The sequence below is a fragment of the Portunus trituberculatus genome, chromosome 43, assembly GCF_017591435.1.
Source record: "Portunus trituberculatus isolate SZX2019 chromosome 43, ASM1759143v1, whole genome shotgun sequence".
Taxonomy (NCBI): Eukaryota; Metazoa; Arthropoda; class Malacostraca; order Decapoda; family Portunidae; genus Portunus; species Portunus trituberculatus.
In genome coordinates this window covers 5,228,412-5,250,670 of record NC_059297.1, presented here as the reverse complement: position 1 = coordinate 5,250,670, position 22,259 = coordinate 5,228,412, and the positions used below count along the sequence as shown (strand labels likewise).

At 38.9% G+C, this 22,259-nt stretch overlaps 2 protein-coding genes across 2 annotated transcripts; both read right to left on the bottom strand.

Annotated features, from left to right (window-relative positions):
* Positions 1–6,268: 6,268 nt before the first annotated feature.
* On the bottom strand, positions 6,269–10,280 carry LOC123518137 (acyl-CoA-binding protein-like). The gene is made up of 3 exons (XM_045278805.1): positions 10,091–10,280; positions 6,991–7,105; positions 6,269–6,561 (listed from the first exon to the last, which is right to left on the bottom strand). Exons 1-3 carry the CDS (start codon positions 10,103–10,105, stop codon positions 6,422–6,424), a joined length of 270 nt encoding a protein of 89 aa, XP_045134740.1. The 5' UTR covers positions 10,106–10,280; the 3' UTR covers positions 6,269–6,421.
* Positions 10,281–13,181: 2,901 nt separating this feature from the next.
* Positions 13,182–19,803, bottom strand: LOC123518134 (collagen alpha-1(VIII) chain-like). Its single transcript, XM_045278801.1, has 4 exons — positions 19,647–19,803; positions 15,035–15,495; positions 14,677–14,780; positions 13,182–13,783 (listed from the first exon to the last, which is right to left on the bottom strand). Exons 2-4 carry the CDS (start codon positions 15,452–15,454, stop codon positions 13,585–13,587), a joined length of 723 nt encoding a protein of 240 aa, XP_045134736.1. The 5' UTR covers positions 15,455–15,495; positions 19,647–19,803; the 3' UTR covers positions 13,182–13,584.
* Between the last annotated feature and the right edge of the window lie 2,456 nt (positions 19,804–22,259).

Sequence of the window (22,259 nt, the reverse complement as noted above, 5' to 3'; positions counted from 1 at the left end):
CGACAAAATCCTGGCTGAATCCCGAGAAATCCTGAATACAGACTACGGAATCATGAATGTATCCAGAAAATTGTGAATAACAGCGAAGGGGGATTTGAATGTGACGAGAACTCTTGAATCAATATGAAAAAATTCTGAGCTTGAAATGGAATATCTCGGATCAGGACGCAGGAGAGAGGGAAAGGAAGAAAGAGGAGGAGAAGGAGAAGGAGGAGGAGGAGGAGGAAGAGGGAAAGGAGTAGGAGTATGAGGAAGAAGAGGAAAGGGATGAAGAGGAGGACGAGGAAAAAGATGAGGACGATGATAAGAACAAAAATGATAAAGGCAACTAATTCATCACAAGAGAGAGAGAGAGAGAGAGAGAGAGAGAGAGAGAGAGAGAGAGAGAGAGAGAGAGAGAGAGAGAGAGAGAGAGAGTACAGTTTGTCCCTTTACCTCTATATCTACCTTCATTCCTTCATACTAACGTGCCACATATCACATCAAAAGACCATTTATTTTTCCCTCAACTTTCCAAACTCCGCATTGCCAACGCACACACACACACACACACACACACACACACACACACACACACACACACACACACACACACACACACACACACACACACACACACACACACACACGCTTTATAGGTTCTGATCCCATCCTTCCCTCCCCCCTCCCTCTCCACTCCCCCCTCGCGTCTCTCCCGACCGAAAATACAAACAGAGATGAAAGAACAGGAATAGCAAGCTATTTTTCCCCCCTCGTGTTATCTCGCTACGCCGAACGAAGGAAGGAAAGGAAAACATTACGAAACGAATAGATTGAAAGATGAAAGCTGGTAACAAGGAAAAAGGGAAAGTAGTAGTAGTAGTAGTAGTAGTAGTAGTAGTAGTGGTGGTGGTGATGGTGGTAGTGGTGGTAGTGGTAGTAGTAGCAGTAGTAGTGGAAACAAAGAAAAAAGGAAAAAAAAAGTAAGAAGAAAAAGGAGGAGAAAGGGAAAAAGAAAACACCGCCACCACAAACCACCACCACCACCACCACCACCAACAACAAGAGCAAGGAGAACAACAAACTTTTTTACAGCTACCGTATATCCCCTAATGACGTGATCTTCCTTTTAATCCTTCCCTTTGGGCACTGCCACCTTCCCATGATAAAAAACATGCATTATTTCCTACCCACAGACGCCTTTTTTGTGCTCAAGAATGAATAAAAACCAATCTTGTATCCTCGCATTCATTTCTCAACGTCATGGAGGCCATTTATAGACACTTTTTATATCACGGTAAGCTCGCATCAAGTTACATATACTCATTTCCCTCCTCAGACATCAGAAACACGCATAGAGAATCATTAATTCAGTACCAGGAGACGTTTTCATATTTCTGCTTACTATTTGGTGGTTTTATACCGCTTCAGAAACTTATGTTGTGATTGATAGAGTGAAGACTGTGGCCATTAATTTTCTGACCTCCACAGACCTTTCCTAATGTCAATAGAACCGTCTAATCACACCCAAAGCTAATGGTAAAAATGCGTTCTTACAATTTGGTTTTATACAGCTTCAGAAACTTATGTTGAGATTAATATAGTGAAGACTGGCCATTAATCTTCTGACCTCCATAGACCCTTCCTTATGTCAATAGAATCGTCTAATCACACCCGAAACTGATGGCAAAAATGCATCCTGGTGCTGAAGGGCTTAAGGTCCCACTAGTCCGAAACGAAAGGTGATGAAAATATGAATAAAAAATGTAAAAGTTTTCGATTATTCTCTCTCTCTCTCTCTCTCTCTTAATATTACAACTCCCATGAACAACAAAACCATTTTCACACAAGCATCACCAGTCACCATCTGCTACACGTCACCATCATTTTATTTTCACACTATTACACCATCACCGTCTGTACCTCCCCCCACCCACGCGACAATCACCATAGCCTCTGTTATCACCACCACCACCACCACCACCACATGAATCACCATCAATATCTCCCCTCGTATTCTCTCTCTCTCTCTCTCTCTCTCTCTATTGAATGCGAAACTGGAAAAAGCAGAATTGGATTTATAAAAAAGCATACACACACACACACAGTTGAATATACGAACAGAAACGAGAGAGAGAGAGAGAGAGAGAGAGAGAGAGAGAGAGAGAGAGAGAGAGAGAGAGAGAGAGAGAGAGAAAATAAACTTTAATATGCACTATAGTAAGAGTCAACTGAATGGCGTAAGGGAGGAAGACGAGGATGAAGACGAAAACGCAGAAGAAAGAAGAAAGAGACGGTAGTGGAATGAGAAGAAAGGGAGACAAATAGCACCCCATTTTCTCCACAAAACAGCAACTTATGGGATACTGAAAATAATAGAAGGGAAGAGAAAGAAAAGGAGGAGGAGGAAGAGGCGGCGGCGGCGGCGGCACAGCGTTCAATACAGCACATGAAATTGAAACTAGTAATACTCCACGATTTCTTTTCCTGTCCGTGTAACATATTCACGCAAAACTTAAAAGAATCAATACCAAATGAAAACTAGAAAAAAAAATCAAGGAAACGTTTCTTGCCATCGATATGACGAAAAATACAGTAAAAATAAATAAGTTTGCATTTTTACATAGGAAATTAGAAACTGTCTATTTTAATACTTCCTCTGTTGCAATTACTTAACGTTGTCCTCATGGCGACCTTAGGGAGGGAAGGAGGGAAGGAGGGAGGAAGGAGGGGAGGAGGAAGGGGAAGGAGAGAGAAAGTACAGCAGTGAAAGGGGAAGGGAAAACAGGTCGACAGGAATTGTAAAGATTGAGAGGGGAAGAGGAGAAAGGGATTGGAGAGGGAAGGAGAAATGAATATACACCCAAAGTATATATGAGAGGATGTTAACAATGGCCAACAAGAGAGAGAGAGAGAGAGAGAGAGAGAGAGAGAGAGAGAGAGAGAGAGAGAGAGAGGGGCAAGTGGAGTGAATGAGTGAGTGAGTGCGCTGGTAATGAAGTAAAACTGTGTATAATGGGGAACACTGCTTAGAGAGAGAGAGAGAGAGAGAGAGAGAGAGAGAGAGAGAGAGAGAGAGAGAGAGAGAGAGAGAGAGAGAGAGAGAGAGAGAGAGAGAGAGAGAGAAAAATCATGTAAAAAAAAAAAAAAAAGATCTAGCATACACAGACACATCATCATTAATATCCCCACACGTCATCAAACAATGGATAGGTACTCAAATTCTAGTCCTTTTAACAGCATCGCCTGACAGTGATCTATACAAGGATGAATAAAGTCTTCACATGCAGCAGATGAGGAAATCACAGTAATAATCCCATAGCAACAGAGCCAGAAGGAGTTACTGTCACGGTGTGTTAATGCAAGAGGAGGAAAGAAGGCGTGATCTCTGAAGTCAAAGAAGGAATAGAAGTTTGTCATAGTTAATATAGAGAAAATGACCAAAAAGGAATGGAAAATATTTCTTAAAAGTGGAGGTGGTGTTATAAACTTTTTGAAATTTACGTTTATCAGAGACAATTAATTTACAAGAGGTGATCAAGACATTTAGATGATGTAAGGCATATATCACCAATGATGTAGCCAAAACCACTAGTTATCCAGAAAAGATCAGAAGTAACAAGTTCAAGCTTGATTAAGTTTGATTAAAAAGGTAAGAAATAATTGTCATCAAACAGAATGGCTGATGATTGGAATGCACATTATACATATAACATCTGCTAGTAGTGAAATCAATAGTGCTTTAAAAGAAAGAAATTTTTGGAAGTGGATGACAGGTGACATATGTATAAAGTAGATATATTTTGCACAAAGAATGCCACCACTTGATCCGATGGCTTCTTGCACCTTTCAAAATTTTCTCCTGCATGGGTTGAGAGGATGAGTGGTGATGGGGGGGAGGTACAGGTGGTGGCAAGACAAGGTGGCTGCTAGTAATGAGTGGTTGTCTCCTGCTGTAAGTCCCTAGGTCTGATAACTTCTTGTAACTTTATTTTCTTATGCAAGGCTTGGGGAAAATGAAGAGGGAGGAGAAGGCATAAGTGGGTACTAACTAGAGCTAAAAAAGACATCTGGGTCCTATCATAATAACACCACTAAAGGAAAACCCAAATTATTTGCATTACATCAACTTAATTGTAGTCAGTAATAAGTATATTGTCTCTCTCCATGTACATCTTTCAATAGAGTAATTTTGAAATAACTAAAGTAAGTAATCAGTAGAATAGAGCATATAATAACAAAACAATGCAAGTATCATATACTATAGCAAATTACCAAGCAACATATGAATAAATGGAGCAAAAGAACTTGCAAATCAAAAATAAAATTGTTACCACAAAAAGGTCCAAGCACAATATTATGCCTTCAGCTGTGTGTTCTCTGTCTAAACTGTATCTAAAAATTGTACCAGAAAATTAAACTAAGCTTTAAAATATAAAACACTGCATGCTGAGGATAATGGTGGTAAGTGAGGCTGCCTCTCATTGCCCTGACATCATAGACAGTCTGTATAGTGGTAATAGTTGCTTCTGTACACACCACTGTAACAAGACAAATCAAGACAGGCTCTCAAGGTGAGATGCTAGAAGAAAAGGCCTTATAATGTTGCCTTATGTATGCTGCTATAATTTATGTTACTCATGTTCATATAAATTTCTTAGGCATAATGATTTTTAGATGGGGTATATATATATATATATATATATATATATATATATATATATATATATATATATATATATATATATATATATATATATATATATATATATACATTCTGTTCTGCTGCATCTATTTGTAGATAGTACATGATATCCCTTTTTGTGCTGGTAATAAAAGAACTCCTTCATTAGCATGGAAAAGTAGAATCAAATGGGAGGAGTGAGTGTGTTGCAGCATAGTGAGAAGGCTGCAATGAAATGCTAAAACCTACTAAAATAATGGTAAGGTGACTTAAAAATTAAAATTGGATTATTCCTAGACAAAATATTAAAAGCAGTTGAAAGTAATGTAAGGCTGAAACAGTAATAGTATACACACAGAAACTATATTAGCTGAAAATGTAGGTTAGCTAAGACACTGCACACACCTTTCCCTTTCATACATAACCATTTGGTCCCAACAAAGAAGAGGAAGTAATAAGGTGATCAATCACACAGGTTGGGCTGTTCGGACCACAACATTGATCTTTCATAGCAAACACTCTCCCTTACCACCCATCAGGTCACAGGGTTGTGTCATTCCTCATACACAACTTCTGCATTTGTTTGTCAGGCACAACCATTCTACTATGCTCCAGGATCAGTCATCTAATCACATAGGTGAATAGGTTAACTGCCACTGTATTCCCTGCACATTAAGAAGTGATATAGAGATGGAGCAAGATGGTTTGGGATCTCCTTTGTAGTTAATACACAAAACAAATACAAGACAATGACAATATAAGTAAAGAGAATTGTGGTTGAGTAAACATCTTCAAAAAATGGTATTACACAGAAGGAATAAAAAGCAAAATTATATGGAGACATTTATGGCTGCAAAAGAGGCCAACCTCCTTCATATGGGAACACCTCATACATCCCATGGTGGGACTTTTCTTCCAGCATCAAAACAGCAGCAAAAGTGTTCCTCACACAGGTTCCTCAAATTGGAGACTGAACTAGCAAGTGTCACAGAGTAGCTAAATTTTCCAGTTCTTAAAATACTCATGTGTTACAGGTGTGACTCGTCCAGAGATGGGCCACTGCAGTCTATGAGCAGTGTCCCCACCCATACACACATGTGTACGGGTGGATGGAAAGCAAAAGTTGTAACCATCTTCATGGCGACAGCTAAAGCCTCCCACCTGTTCTGCCAACTGCAAAAACTGCTACCCAAAGAGGTGGAAACATATCACAAAATGTAGCAAGGCTTGAAAAATCAACTTGATTCACTACCTCCAGCCAGCCGATCAGCCTTTTCATTCTCCGAGACTCCCAGCAACACCCAACATGGTAGCCTCCAAGATGGAGAAGATAGATTTGTTAAAGAGCTGATTTACCAAGATGAAGGAAAAGTGGACTTTAGTTTCAAAGCAGAAACACCATTAAGGGAATCACTAAAAATTATTAAACATGAAGCAGGAAGGAGTATGAGAATATCAGAGGACAGAAAAAAGGACAAGAAGAGGAAGACAATAAGATAGTGAACTCAGAGATCAATGAAGAACAGGAAAATGAGAAGAAAGAAGAGATGCACATTACACTCAAGAACCTTAACTCATCTCAGGTCTTAACAAATTTAAATGAGATTTAAGTAAGCAAACATTTATTCATAATCAAATCGAGCTGCTGGAAAAGGACTATCATAACAATTAATCCTTGTGCCATTTGTAAATTATAAAACACACAGGAGACATTAAACTTTAAAATTTATGTAGAGAAAAAAGGGATCAAAAAGGGAATTATTGGAGGCCGTAAGTAGCAACAAGTTGGTCTGCCTTAGCAACGTAAGCCTCCATCGCTGCCTCCTTGGTCATCCCCTTCCGGGAGTTCCAGGCGTCCCACTTCGCCTTGCCCTTAAAGTCCAGCATGCCTGGCCGGTCTGTCAAAAACAAATTCCGCATTGAACACAGCTCACCATTGCAGCTTCTACTTAATCTCCACAAAATGGTGTGGTGCAAATTTTGAAATTAATTATATTAGAAGATGCAAAACATGTCCTATTTTGCACCTTATGAAAAAATTTCGTCATTAATACTGTTTTCATAGTAATAAAATGTGCAGATCTTGAGCATAATTTCCAAAGCCTTCTGCTGGCACCAGTAGTTTTGTTTGTCACAGAGAAGTGCTGTTACCATTACCAATAAAAAGTTTTATTTCATTTACCACAATCATAATCCAGGCTATGACATATCATGGCTATAACTAAAAAAAATTTTTTAAATACAAAATATTGAATACAAGAATAAGATATACATGAACTTAACTAGAAACCTTTACTTTGCCTTTGTCAACCTGGGCTTAGCCTCACCTGTATTGATGTCCCCCACAGTGACCTGCTTGTACAAGCCATACAGCTCCTTCAGCTCCTCATCGTTGGGCTGTGTCTTCAGCTTCTTCACCTTCTCAGCAGCCTCATTGAACTTCTGAAATATTAGGAATTATTAAATATTTATCATTACTATTTCATTTAATGTATTTATCTTCCCTTATGAGGTAGGAAAAATACAAAAATTAGGTAGTATATATTTAAGGACACCGGCAGCTCTGTGATGCAATGGTGAGCACAGAGCATACAACAGGTAGTCCCAGACCTGAATCCTAAGCCATTAGCTAAGTCAAGTCTTCTTTCATGGTGTAGTCCTATCCATCTAGCAGTGCACAGGCACATGATGTCAACCAAAGAGAGTGGCACCCTTCCTCCCTGGTAAATGCAAGAGGCCACAATATTTTTTTGGTTGTGTGGACATTTGCTCTAAGAGTAAATGTGGTCTTGTCCACACCACACCATGAGAGGAGATACCAGAAAGTTGAAAAAAAAAATAAAATAAATATATAATTAATGGACCCATGATTTATCATCAGGACTGCAGGTGTTTGAAGTGCATCTGGTCTTGTAGTACTAAGTGAAGGATAAAACGATTCATCTTCATGAAGCATAGTGCAACGTCTCTCATGTGCAACTAAGGTACGAGTGAAAACTAAGCTGACAGACTGCAGCTAACACACTTTGGAATATCTGTAGAAACATACATGCAGTATACACCCCACATTGATACATTTGCATCCCTAGTATCTTGTATTTCATTTTTCCCTATAAGACACTGTTGTTCATACTAGAACATTGAGGAACATAACAACATAAGAAAAGAGGGAAGCTGCAAGAGGCTGCCAGGCCTACACATGGCAGTCCCTGTGTGTTTAAAGCTACTTAATTCCATTTGTCATCCCCATCCATGAACTTGTCTAATCTTCTTTTAAAGCTCCCTAATAGGAAGATAAAGTGAAATAAAATTATGGTTTAGCCTGACCAACAATGTCTTACAGAAATGAAAGAAAACAAAGATACAAGTTATCTGTATCAGCAGTCAGTAAATCCTATGAGGAAACTACAGTTAGCTGAAGAGTAATTTCATATAGCATGTTGGCAAGCGCTGAGATAACCATACGTATCAGACTAGAATTTATGATTAATAACACATAATATGTACAAGTTCAGTTACCTACGTATGCAATTATCAGATAAAATTATATGACTGCTGCAAGATAATATTACATGTTCCCCAACTAAAGGTTATGTGAGGCTGAGATAGAAAGAATATTAAAGTATTGAGCCACCACACTTCAGACCTAAATCCCTAAAAATTATTGGGGCTAACGAATAAAAATCATGAGACTGCAAAAGACCAACTGATCTTACTGACACAAGACAGTTCATGAAAAACAGTTTGTGGCATTATTATAATCCTGATTGTCTACAGTGGCAAATCGAACTTAACTATATCTGGATGTTTTATTCATTTGATAGGGAATTAGTTCCATTACATGCAGAAGCTAAACTAGGTTAAGCTGCTTGAAAAACTATAATAATGTAGATAATAATCAAATTTAATGTTATTTAATGGCAAAACTAGTCTGATCTGCCTCAATGACACTTGTAACAAGCAAGAAAAAATTCAGAACATGCTGACTTGCAATTCTAATCTTTAATCTCCCTGCTTTGATAACTGATAAGGCACAGTATTGAGCTCGTTCATATCTGGACACCACTAGAACCCAAGGCTAAATTTGCCAGCTCTTCATAGCAACAATATATTAAGAGGAGTATATTTGTTGTCAGCATAAGGAGGAACACTGGAGAATGACCATAATATATGAGATCGCATACAGCTGTAAAAAGTGGGAGACACGTAAGCTGTTCAATCCCTTATGGAAAAATAAAGGCTACATATAACAGTGACAATTATTGGTCTCCAACATACTTTTGGATACCACATCTAATTCTGGTTCTGAGCTAATGCACCTGTCATTCATTAAATTGCTTGACCATAATTACATGAAGCAAAAAGGCACGTTAGTCTTTTAATATAACACCTTCTACAAAGTATATACACAGTTCAACATATTTTCATTTGAGTAAACTGCATGGTTTCAAGGATCAAAATATAGTATAAGAAAATACATACTCAAACTGACAAAAACATACATATACTAATGATGAAAAACCATAAAACACATACAATCCAAGATAAATAATGCTATTTCTATATTTATCCTGAGTGTTTAGAATCTTGGTCATGTTAAAACTAAGAAATATTCAGCATACTTAAACACTTATTGTGATTCAGGAGACATCAAAGGGAGCAAACCATGGGAATTCCAATATATTTTCTTTACCTCATTTTAAAGTAACCAACAATCTCAACACAAAAGAAACAAATACAGAAGGTGCATTTTTGGCTAAATCTGAAATAAATCGTAAATAGACATGGTCACTAAGCTTACTAACCCTGAGTCAAGACATTCCACAGGTATGATTACTATAGTTATTGATTCATTCCAAGGGTGGGGGTGATGAAGTGGAAAGCAGTGGATTACAAGGAAGTAACAGTGGCGGTGGTGAGGAGAGGCATGAGCAGGCAGGCTAAGTGGATTACTAAAGGCAGGTGAGTGTGATGGCTCTGAGTGGGGTGCAGTAAAGCTGGCAGGGAGGGTGTGGCAACGATGACAGGGGTGTGGTATGGCTGGATGAGGCATGGTGCAAATAACAAGAGGGTATGGTAGAGCTGGTTGTGGTGTAGACGAAATATGAAGTAGGGTGTGGCTAAAATCATACCTTGCCAATTACAGGCAGAAAAGGATATGACTACGTGAAGTGTGGTACCGGTGAAATGCAATTTGGTTGAGATGACAGGCGAGGTGTGGTGTGTGGCTGACATGACAATTGATAAAGGAAGAAGTACACATCACAGGAACACCTTTAAGAGACACCAGAGTTTATGAAGCAATGTTTACACAGGTCCGGCTCGGCCACCACCCCGACACCTCATCTACACCTGCATTCCACTGACAAAACAAGAGAATCCAGGCACAACACACACGAGCCAAAATACACATGAATTGATAGTTACCTCCTCCAGAGACATGATGAGTATTAAGTACTAGGTAGTGGTGGACGAAGACACGAGAGAGAGTGAAGTGGAGCGAAGTGGACTCAACCCCGGCCGGCTACAGAGGAATGAAAGACGTGAGGGACGCTCAGTAGCTCGCAATTACGTCACTTGGTAGTTGCCACAGCCTGCCACCAAACTTTTATAATGGCAGAAACTCGGTCTCTCCTGTATTAATTGCTTTATTCTTTGATAAGGACTGATTTCAAAGGCCACAGAGGTGATGGGGTAACATGTTCATAAGTGTTTTTCCCATGGCTAACACAGTGTTCTTGTCAAACCATCACAAGGGTTATGAAAACACTCCTCAAAATAAACTTTCATTACAGCTTGTTGAAGGCATAACCATGATAACCCCAGTAGCTTCACAGTCAGATATAACAGTACATTTCACTACAATAGGTTAAAAGATAACAAAAAATAAGGTTATCCAAGATGCAGACACACGATAATCTCCTTTTTATTGTTCTAGTTTAATAGTGCTGAGGATGATGATGGAAGTATAGCGGCGTGGAGATAATCAATTTTTTCTTCTATTAATACCTGAGAATACATATATTTTCCTCGGTTATATTCTCTTGATAAATGATGCAGTATTTCGCATTTTACTTACAATGTTTCTTTTAAGTAGGTGATTTAGTGGAAAGGTACTAGACTATCTCTTGTGTTGTGAATAATACGTGATCCATGCAAGTGTTTTCGCAAGAATGCACTCAATGCACCAAAACTTCACAACATACGCACTTCATTCCTTCTCGGTATTTTTGTTTTATATATAATAGTAATAACCTTAACTGAGTAAGTGCACAGAGAAGTGACCTACTAAGGAAACGAACCACTTGAAGAACCCATCATAATTCATCTGTCATTAAGTGAAATAGACGGGGAAGTGTGAATACATGACTGATCAGTATGGTGTTTTATTTAGGCCATTCCTTGGGAGATGACCGCCGCCGAACTGCAAGACAGGTAGAAAGATAGAAGTGTAAAGGAAAAAAAAAAAGAAATAAATAAGAGAAAGATATAGGGCAGGAAAATTAAAATATGTTAGACAAGATCACTGTTATCTCTTCATTATTTCAGTGTTAAAGGGTCAAGTCTAATATATGAATACATGCGCAAGGAGTATTTTTAAGTCTCCCAGTAACAGTATGACACATAAGAGTACAAATTTGCGTCATAGAGTTGGCACCATCACATCTATGCTTTGGCAAGTGTCACTCAGCAGGCAGCGATCGAGGGATTACACAATCTAATGAAGGAAAATAAATGTTTAATCAAGGACTCGCCACTGCTGCCATTATAATCATCCACGACCAAACCCGTCCTTCCTCTCTGCTCTCTATCTGTGCAATATCTTACTCTCGCTATCGTCATGCATTTGTCTTTCACCCGCTCTCATCCACTTGCTTATACCCAAACTCGATCGCATTTCCTCACAATCTACCCTTCACCTTTGTCATTTATTCCCTCTTAGTCACCAACTGTTATCCACTCACTCTCACTCTCTTCAACTCACGATATCCTCGACCTCTCTCTCTCTCTCTCTCTCTCTCTCTTAGTCATCCGGTGTAAGGTAACATATCTGCTAAAAAAAAAAAAAGCCTTAAACAGGTTACAGGGTTGCCTAACTAGTGGAGGGAGTGAGATTACATTCGTTTAAGTACCAGGTGAAGTTCAAGAGGATGATAATGAGATCAAAGAGTGGGAATAGACGTGGCTGCTGATAACAACTACCCCCGTAAGAAGATTAAATAAGTAACACACATTTATATTTTAGTACCTATTTATTCTATGTATCTAATAAAAAAATAAAAAAAACTGTCTATATCATATGTGTAAGACTAGTAGATCAAATTCATTACAACTATAGTCTTGATGAAATATGCTTAATACTCTTGTGCTTGTGTATGTATAAGGAAGTCGGAAAGAACGCAGAAAATCAACAAGATGGTGCCGGAGGTGGATGACTTGGCATGCTGAGAGAGAGAGAGAGAGAGAGAGAGAGAGAGAGAGAGAGAGAGAGAGAGAGAGAGAGAGTTAGAGAGAGAGAGTTGATGGATAAAATAAATTAATTATACAACTACAACTTCTACTACTATTACTTCTACTGTGTGTGTGTGTGTATAGATTGTCACCTTGAAGTGACATGGGCCTTTGCCTTTTAGCGGCCCTGAACTACTACTACTACTACTACTACTACTACTACTACTACTACTACTACTACTACTACTACTACTACTACTACTGTACTGTCAAGGTCTTTTTATATTCATTAGGACACAGTACCTCTTCATTGACACTCAACTATCCCTCTCTTCTACAGTGAACATCCTTGGTCTGTCTTTTACTTATATTCTGTACTGGAAACTTCACAGCTCATCTTTAGCTAAAACAATTTTTATGAAGTTAGATGTTTTGAGTCGTCTCCGCCAGTTGTTCTCTTCTTTTTGGTAGAATTACAGAGCATTCGTGTGACCGTAATGCTGTGTATTAGCTTTGTTACCAAGCACGCATTTCTTGGCTTGGTGCAAAGTGTGGAGCAAGTTGTCGCAGATGCATTATTGTTCAGACTCAATATTCCCGCAGACTGATACAGATGACCATGCCAATTTCTCCAGAGAAAACTTAGGTATTTTAAGGGTAACAAAAGAAAGTCTTGCTTCGCACCATGACAAGTTCCCAAGAGAAAACGTAACTCTTTTGAGGCTGACTAAGAAAAATTAAGTTATCATTGATGGGCTGAACAGCAGCTATAGCAAACGATTACTGCCAAGAGAACGGATGACAAATGTCACTTTTGTTAGAAATATAAATAAGTATGGAGCCGACTATATTTCCAGTCCTGTCTTATTACCTCTGTTACTTAATGGCATCCCTCTTTTGACCAGCAAACTTGCATCTTTCCACTTTCTCCACACATTTACTGTTAATATTCTTATCACTGCTTCTAGGCTAGCCTTGAAGAGACTAAATTTCTCCCACATAGCAGAACTGGGCTTAGAATTAATAGTGCATACATGATTCCTCACTCAGAATGTTGAAATACACATTTGAGCTGGACATTGATTTTATTTCTTTGTTGACACTGAGTCTCGAGGAAGGACCCATGGCAGATCACGTAAACCAGACCACCGTCACAGACAAGAAAAGATTGCCAGTGTTTACAGATCCCACCTCCCACAGACCTTATATTAGATAATTTTTACTAATAACATGCAATTAATTAATAGTTTCACTTCCAATCCTTACTTTAGGCTACTGTACGAAAAAAAAAAGAAACTGTAGTATCGAAGACCACTTATCTGGGAGCAACATATCATTAATCTCGCCAATGGCAGCATTAACTAGTTCTGACAATTCTGTAGTTTGTTGCCGGTTCATTAGCTTTGAACCAAACGCCGCACGGTAATACGTGATAAAATCCATTTTTCACAAGGACTTAAGCAAATCTTTTATTGCATCCTGAAGCCTGAAAAGGTGGTGTAGCCTCTGGAGGAGGAGGAGCTGTCGTAGAGGCGGCCCTCGTCCAGCTGCAGGTAAACGCGATCGCCAGACCTCAAGTTAAGGATGGCACTCTGGCTGCCCATCTGGTAGCCCGAGGCGTCCCCATAGGCACTCACCACCTCTATGCCGTTATGGCGAAGGCTTATTCTGTGACAGGCGAAGTAGAAGATATTGAGAAAGTAAGTGTTGGTGGCAGAAGGCATGAAGGCCAAGAAGCTCCACAGATCCATATAATTATACTAGTCATGAGTATCTTTAAATGTCCTCCTTATTGTTCACCATGGTCTGCAAGACCACTCGAGACACACACTACACAATTACAGGGCACATGGACTGCACAAGATACACAAACCATGAAATATGCAACCAAGACAAAAACCAAAGAAACAGGAGCAGATAGGGGAAGGATAAAAGAAAACCCCTTTTCCTCCTCCTAAACAGAATCATATCAGAGATCAAGTGTACATAAAATAAAGATAACAGAGACTGCACTGGTCGTGGAAAACATGTCATATTGGAACAGGAAAGCTGAACCCGGAGATCATATCAGTACGCCAGACGAGTTCTGTGTCTTGGGTGTGCTCTATTGATCGTAACTCTTCGGTTGAGGAAATTTGTAAAAGATCATGAATTTTCAGTTAGTTTTGGAATGGTATTGAATCATTGTGTTCTACCCTTAAGTAGGACCTTATTATTATGGGAAGGAAATACATAGAGGAGGACAGCAGATAGACAGAGAGACAGATAGACAGACAGACAGACAGACAGACAGACAGACAGACAGACGGACAGAAGAAAAGACAGACAGACAGACATATAGACAGACATATAGACAGACAGACAGACAGAAAGAAAAGACAAACAAATAGATTTCTAGAGCTCATAGTAATATAAAATTTATACTTTACATTACAAATTTAACACGTAATACTAACAAAATCCATCCTAAACGACTTTAGTCCCAACTTAACATAACTCAACAATGAATGGCTGACTAAAACATGTCAAGGCAAAGTGACCTGACGCTGCTCTGCACTCACCTGAAGTGCGAGTAGCGATCAGACACGGCCGAGAAGGTGAAGAAGAACATCCCTGGAGAGGTGGCCACGAACTCACTGGAGCCAGCGTTCCAACCCGATCCGCCCTGCATTTACGGGAGAGAGAGACAGTCAGATCAGGACTCAAGTTATTATCATCCTAACTATACTATTACTCTTAAATTTGTAAGTAGAACATTGACACTACTGGTGATCTATTAAGTGTTCATCATCTACCTCTATTCGACTAGGTTCTATTAGCAAAACTTACCAACAAACATTCATCCAGCAACCACTCCGTTCCAGCACACACACACACACACACACACACACACACACACACACACACACACACACACACCTGCGTCACAGCCTGCGTCAAGAACACTCTGGAGCCTGCAGTGGTGCGGGGCGAGGCGCGACGCACGGTGAACGCGTCTGTGTATCCGTTGCCGAGAGTGGGATTCAGCGGATACACGCCCCCGCTATTGATGGTTGTGGGGTAGTAGTTGTTCGGGTAGAGAGACGGGTTGTAGGAAGGGTTGTAGACTGTAGGGTTGTTTGAGGGAATGACATTGTTTGGATATACATTAGGGAAGGTAGTATCGAATCCTGAGCCGCGATTGTAGGAGTAAATCTGGCGTGAGTTTTTCTCCGTGGTCTCCTCTCGCTCTTTCTGCTGTTGCTTCTCGCTCTTGGTTTCATTTTGCGTCGCTTCCTCTCCTGCCCAAGCCACAGCAAGGGCCACGGTGAGTAGGATGGTGGTTGTTATGCCCCTCATTTTTATGATCAGTGGCTGGCTGGCTGTTTGTCTCTGGATGGCTGCAAGGAAGGCGAGGTGTAAGAAAGGTAGTGTGTCAAACTTCGTGGTTAGATTTGTTATTGGTCAGTTAATCAATTAGTCAGTTACTCTCTCTCTCTCTCTCTCTCTCTCTCTCTCTCTCTCTCTCTTACTAATATTAAACGATTTTGAGTCCCAATAGTGAATAACAAACTCTATGACAGTGAAAGTGGTAAAACAGTGGTGTATGTAGGTGTGGATTTCTGTTGTTGTTGTTGTTGTTGTTGTTGTTGTTGTTGTGGTAATGGTGGTGGTGGTGGTGGTGGTAGAGGTAGGGGGGTTGTCGTGGATATGGTGGTGGTGATGGTGATGATGGAGATGGTGGGTTGATTCATTAGCGAAGAAAATGAATAAGTCAATAAAAAAACACAACTAACTAATCCAACTAGCTAACTAATTAAACAAATAAATTAATACGAGAGAAAAAAAAAGAAAAAGAAAATATCAATGAATTTACATTTTTTTTCATTTTGTCCTCTCTGATCTGCTTGTTGTTATCAGCCTGTCTTTTCACCTCTTTATTTTATCTGTCAGTTCGTATTTACTGAGGAGTTGTTACATAGAAATTCAACTCCCTTCACACACACACACACACACACACACACACAGTGGAACCATTCATGCTTTGGGGTCCGAGGGGTCTTCAAGCGCACGGGTTCGAATCCTGTCTACGGCCCGAGTTGGGCTTCCTCACTCGGGGCAACGGTTTCCTAGCGGATGGGCTTTGAGATAGGAGGTACCCCCAAAAGTATCCCTTTAGCCCATAAATTCCCGTGAAAAGCCCTCATGGTATAAATAACACACACACACACACACACACACACACACACACACACACAAGGCGACCTAAAGCTCTCTGATATTTATGTGCTGTGATCAAGAGGCGCATCTCATACTAAGGAAGGTTCTGTCAGATGCAAAGTGCACCTTCTTTAAGCCCAGGGAGTTTCTAAAGGAGGAGAAACTTCCTATGCATCAATGGATGAGTCGTGCCAACCTGGGAGTGTCGCGCAGGAATTCCAAATAAACAAGGATTCTTCTTCTATCTTTCTTATGTCACTGCAGCGATGGTGATGATGAAATTATTATTATCATTATTATTATTATTATTATTACTATCATCATCATCATTATTATTATTACTATTATAATTATTATTATTATTATTATTATTATTATTATTATTATTATTATTATTATTATTATTATTATTATTATTATTATTATTATTATTATTATTATTATTATTATTATTATTATTATTATTATTATTATTATTATTATTATTATTATTATTATTATTATTATTATTATTATTATTATTATTATTATTATTATTATTATTATTATTATTATTATTATTATTATTATTATTATTATTATTATTATTATTATTAGTATTATTAGTAGTGGTGGTGTAGTAGTGGTAGTAGTAGTAGTAGTAGTAGTAGTAGTAGTAGTAGTAGTAGTAGTAGTAGTAGTAGGTAGTAGTAGCAGTAGTAGTAGTAGTAGTAGTAGTAGTAGTAGTAGTAGTAGTATTATTATTATTATTATTATTATTATTATTATTATTATTATTATTATTATTATTATTATTAGTAGTAGTAGTAGTAGTAGTAGTAGTAGTAGTAGTAGTAGTAGTAGTAGTAGTAGTAGTAGTAGTAGTAGTAGTAGTAGTAGTAGTAGTAGTAGTAATTAAACATCGAGTATGGCGTGGTTTTAAAATGATAATTATTGAAGAAATACGAGTCTTGTTAGGACAAACTTATTGGATGTCACATATACATTTTGTTTCCCAGCGGGAGACAAATGTTGGAAAAAGTTTTGTTTGTTTATAATTCATTGCGATAAAGTGATTTGTAGACGTATTAAGGGATCGTAGTGAAACGTGAGGGGGCGTGTGCAATACAAATAAGTCAACAAATGAATAAATAGATAAAAGAAAGAATGAAATGAACAAATATGCCTTACTACTGGAAAACAAAACAAAACATATGTATGAGTGTGTGAATGTACATGTGATAAGAAAAACGTGAAGGAGGCGCGTGCAATACAAATAAGTCAACAAAAAGATAAATAGATAAAGAAAGAATGAAATTTACAAACATCCTTTACTACTGGAAGAAAAAATAAATATAGGAGTGTGATAGAAGAAAAACTACCTCTAAGAAAGTATGTAGCAAATGAGAGAATAAAAAGAAAGAATTCCAATAGATGATGCGAATATTTATTACTTTATGACAAGTTTTATTTTGGAAGTGACTGTGTGTGTGTGTGTGTGTGTGTGTGTGTGTGTGTGTGTGTGTGTGTGTGTGTGTGTGTGTGTGTGTGTGTGTGTGTGTTTTCAATGGAATCCATTAGTATCTATTGCCGTATTTAATTTTTCATTTATGTAATACTTGTAGTAATACTGTTTGAAAATTGTTTCTACACACACACACACACACACACACACACACACACACACACACACACACACACACACACACACACAACAACAACAACAACAACAACAACAACAACAACAACAACAACAACAACAACAACAACAACAACAGCAATATATAAATCATAGAAATATATTACCAGAAAAAAAGTTGTTCAGACCTAAAAAAAAATCCAGTTTCGAAAGAAAAATAAAACAAAACAATTTATCAAGACAGAACACACACACACACACACACACACACACACACACACACACACACACACACACACACACACACACACACACATTATTATTATTATTATTATTATTATTAATATTACACACACACACACACACACACACACACACACACACACACACACACACACACGCACACAGCAGGTTCCTTCTTTCCTCTCCCAAATCATGTAGGAAGTCACGCACCGGGGAGCGACAGAGCCATGGACAAACAACACTCCTAATCTGGCCACACATAATAATTCACTCCCTGTAAACCAGAGATGTACGTATTGCTATAATGAGCGTTTCCCATCATCACCTATATCTCCCCCTCCACTTAACCTCTTCAATACTGGGGCACATTTATGCACGATTAGACCATTTGATTGACATTAGGAAGAGTCTATGGAGGTCAGAGGATTAATGGCCACGGTCTTCACTATTTAAATCCCTTCCTTGAGTTTCTGAAGCTGTATAGATTCACCAAATAATAAGCAGAATGAATATGGAAACGCGTCATGGTATTGAAGGGGTTAATGTTTTTTGTATTATGGTCTCTTGAATAGTTTGTACGTACGTATCCCTGCATACAGGAGAACTACATAGTCTTAAGCTTTCCATTACCAGTAACTTTTCCATGTGATCTATAATTCTGAATATGTTTAAGTTTGTCCACCAATGCTCTTTAACTACTTGAGCTCCTACACAACGCGCTTATATGGAAAAAGATAATTTACATTTACTGAAACATGATCTAACCTAAAAAAAAGAAAACAAGATATATAAATGTGAAATCATAAATACATTAATACATATATGAATGAATGAGTGGGTGAATAAATGCATTTATGAATGAACAAATAGGTAAACATATAGATCAATGAATAGCTAAATGCAATACCCGTATAAATGAATAAACAAACAAGGAAATGAAAGAAAAAATACAAATATACAAATGAATAAACAAAAAGATCAACAGATAAATGCATAAATACATAAAACCACTTTACATGTAGAGGCAGAAGCAGAGGCATGTTTTGTTCAATGTTACTGCGCCATAAAACACAAACAGATCTGCGGGAAACTCATCGCCTGTACGCAGTGGAAAGCAAGATTACTGCCCGATATGCTCGCAAATATGTCAGAATTCTGTCATGCTATTTATCCTTGCGTGGCCATAGCTTAATTTCGGAGAGAGAGAGAGAGAGAGAGAGAGAGAGAGAGAGAGAGAGAGAGAGAGAGAGAGAGAGAGAGAGAGAGAGAGAGAGAGAGAGAGAGAGAGAGAGAGAGAGAGAGAATAAAGGATTTAACGTATATAAAATTATGTCGAGTATGATAACAACAACAACAACAACAGAAGCAGCAACGAAATCAACAAAAACAACAAAATTACATACAGAACAGCAACAAGAACACACGCATATAACCCACAAAACTTATTCACTCCCCCGTGGTCACCAGTACCTTCAAAACACTGCCAGCTGAGTAGCGCGTCTGCTGAGCGTTGCCTGCGGAAAATGGCGACGCTTGACTATCAAGTGGTAAGACAAAAGAAGGAGAGGAGCAGGGCGTGTGGTGTTTTATGTATCGTAGAAGCCTCAGCTCAACTCGTACTCCTTCTAGCTAACCTCACCTCATATATATATACCAAGCTGTAATCAGTCTGTGTGTGTGCTGTACCCGTCACTGTTTGCCCTTACGCCCTCACACACAGCCACGACTACGCAACTCCTCTTCCTCCTCGTTTTTTTTCCTTCAGTTTCTCCTATTTTCTTCTTCGCTCTCCAACATCCAGCTCTCGATCTCGAGCATGAATCACGTGAAACAACCGCACGGGATAACATTGACCTAAAAGCTTCTCCGGGTTCTGTCTATTCCGCAAGGACTATAGCACACACACACACACACACACACACACACACACACACACACACACACAAAGAGGAAAGAAAAGGGAACGAACGAAAACAGGAGTAAGATAAGGAAAAAAGTACTTAGGGATGGAGGTAGTAAAAGTGAATGGGAGAGAGAGAGAGAGAGAGAGAGAGAGAGAGAGAGAGAGAATTGTATTGTTTGCCGGGAAGTGACTGTGAGCAAGGCTGGGTAAACATGGCAGTGTGAGACTTGGAAGACCCACGTGCAAGGTTAGAACGGGCCCTCACGGTCACACACACACACACACACACACACACACACACACACACACACACACACGCACATTACTACTACTACTACTACTACTACTACTACTACTATTAATGCTACTACTGCTACTGCTACTACTACTATTATTATTATTATTATTATTATTATTATTATTATTATTATTATTATTATTATTATTATCATTATTATCATCATTATCATTGGCATCATACAATTCAATAGATTTTCGTAATGTTTTTTTTTTTTTACTCAAATGGATACATAATATATATAACAAAACTGTATTGTATGATCGAATACGTATTTTTATATATATCTATTCCCTCATCCGATAGTGTGTGTGTGTGTGTGTGTGTGTGTGTGTGTGTGTGTGTGTGTGTGTTGCACCTTCATTTTATATTTATGAGTCTATTTTTCAAGTAAATCACGTGCTGTATACTATATACGCTATGTCACAGCAATTTACATAAAGATAAACTACACAGGAAGACCTTAGTCGGCAGTACGTAGAAAGATGAAGTATAGAGGTCCTGTTTTACGTCAGTTGAGGAATAAAGTCTAGTCGTGAAGATATGTCCACCTCAATCTCACTTTTCCTACCAGAAGTGAAGGTAACAACAGATCCCCTCAGAGTCTGGCCTTTATAAACTTCTTCTTCCTCTGCCTTGGTGCTCGCTCTTCTTTCCGGATAATTTCACTCAGTGTGTTGCCTTTGATTTGTATTATTAAATCCACTTTTTTTTCTATTTCAATAAATGTGGTAACACACACACACACACACACACACACACACACACACACACACACACACACACACACACACACACACACACACACACACACTCTCTCTCTCTCTCTCTCTCTCTCTCTCTCTCTCTCTCTCTCTCTCTCTCTCTCTCTCTCTCTCTCTCTCTCTCTCTCTCTCTCTCTCTCTCTCTCTCTCTCTCTCTCTTCAAAGCCTACCTGCAAACTTTTCAATCTTATCTCTCCACATCCTGTTTGATCTCTCTCTCTCTCTCTCTCTCTCTCTCTCTCTCTCTCTCTCTCTCTCTCTCTCTCTCTCTCTCTCTCTCTCTCTCTCTCTCTCTGCCACAGTATCTCATTGTTTTCCAGTTTGTCTACATTTAGCACCATTTCTTATACACAAATATCTTCCAGCACAGCACTACCCGTCATTACCATGCCAAACACCTCTACAGTAACGGTAATTTTATCACGTTAGTCTCTCCTATGTCAAACTCCCTCACGTATAATTCATCCTGGTTTTTCCCTATCAATCTTTGTAAATACATGACACATTCCCAGCGTCATAATTGCCTTTACGAGTGCAGTAATAATGGTACGCGCAACCGTTCATCACTCCGAAAAGTAAAAAAAAAAAGGAAAGACTAGGGACTGATTTGCCAGGGACTCGAAGCTGCTTGGTATGCAATGACCTGCTGTAATTCATCTCCCAAATACTGCACATTCCTCTGCTGCCGCCGGGGGAAGATTTTATACAAGGAAGGAAAGAAAGCAGCCAAGATGGAAAGAAATATGCTTCAGTTATTCGAATGTCCGTCCCCCTCAGGAATTGTCATCACACACACACACACACACACACACACACACACACACACACACACACACACGAGAGCAATTAGAAATCACTGAGCAAATAGCAGTAACCGAAAACCTGCGCTATTAGGACAGTTCCAGAGACAACAACAGCACCACTACCACCACCGCCACCACCACCACCACCACCACCATAACAACAACAACCACTCAGTTACACAACACAAGATCACATTCCTACTCTACAGACATACAACACAAACACACACACACACACACACACACACACACACAACACCAGAGACAAACTGCAGTCATCGTCAACGCCCTCTGCACAAGACTGGGTTGTATTTC

Excerpts from the sequence above, each read along its gene's own strand:
- LOC123518137 (XM_045278805.1), bottom strand. Across the intron at positions 6,562-6,990 it reads TGTGGGGGACATCAATACAG|ACCGGCCAGGCATGCTGGAC; the intron begins GTGAGGCTAAGC and ends TGTTTTTGACAG.
- LOC123518134 (XM_045278801.1), bottom strand. The coding sequence starts at position 15,454 with ATGAGGGGCATAACAACCACCATCCTACTCACCGTGGCCCTTGCTGTG. Across the intron at positions 14,781-15,034 it reads TGACGCAGGCTGTGACGCAG|GGCGGATCGGGTTGGAACGC; the intron begins GTGTGTGTGTGT and ends CCGTAAATGCAG. Across the intron at positions 13,784-14,676 it reads GATCGCTACTCGCACTTCAG|AATAAGCCTTCGCCATAACG; the intron begins GTGAGTGCAGAG and ends CGCCTGTCACAG.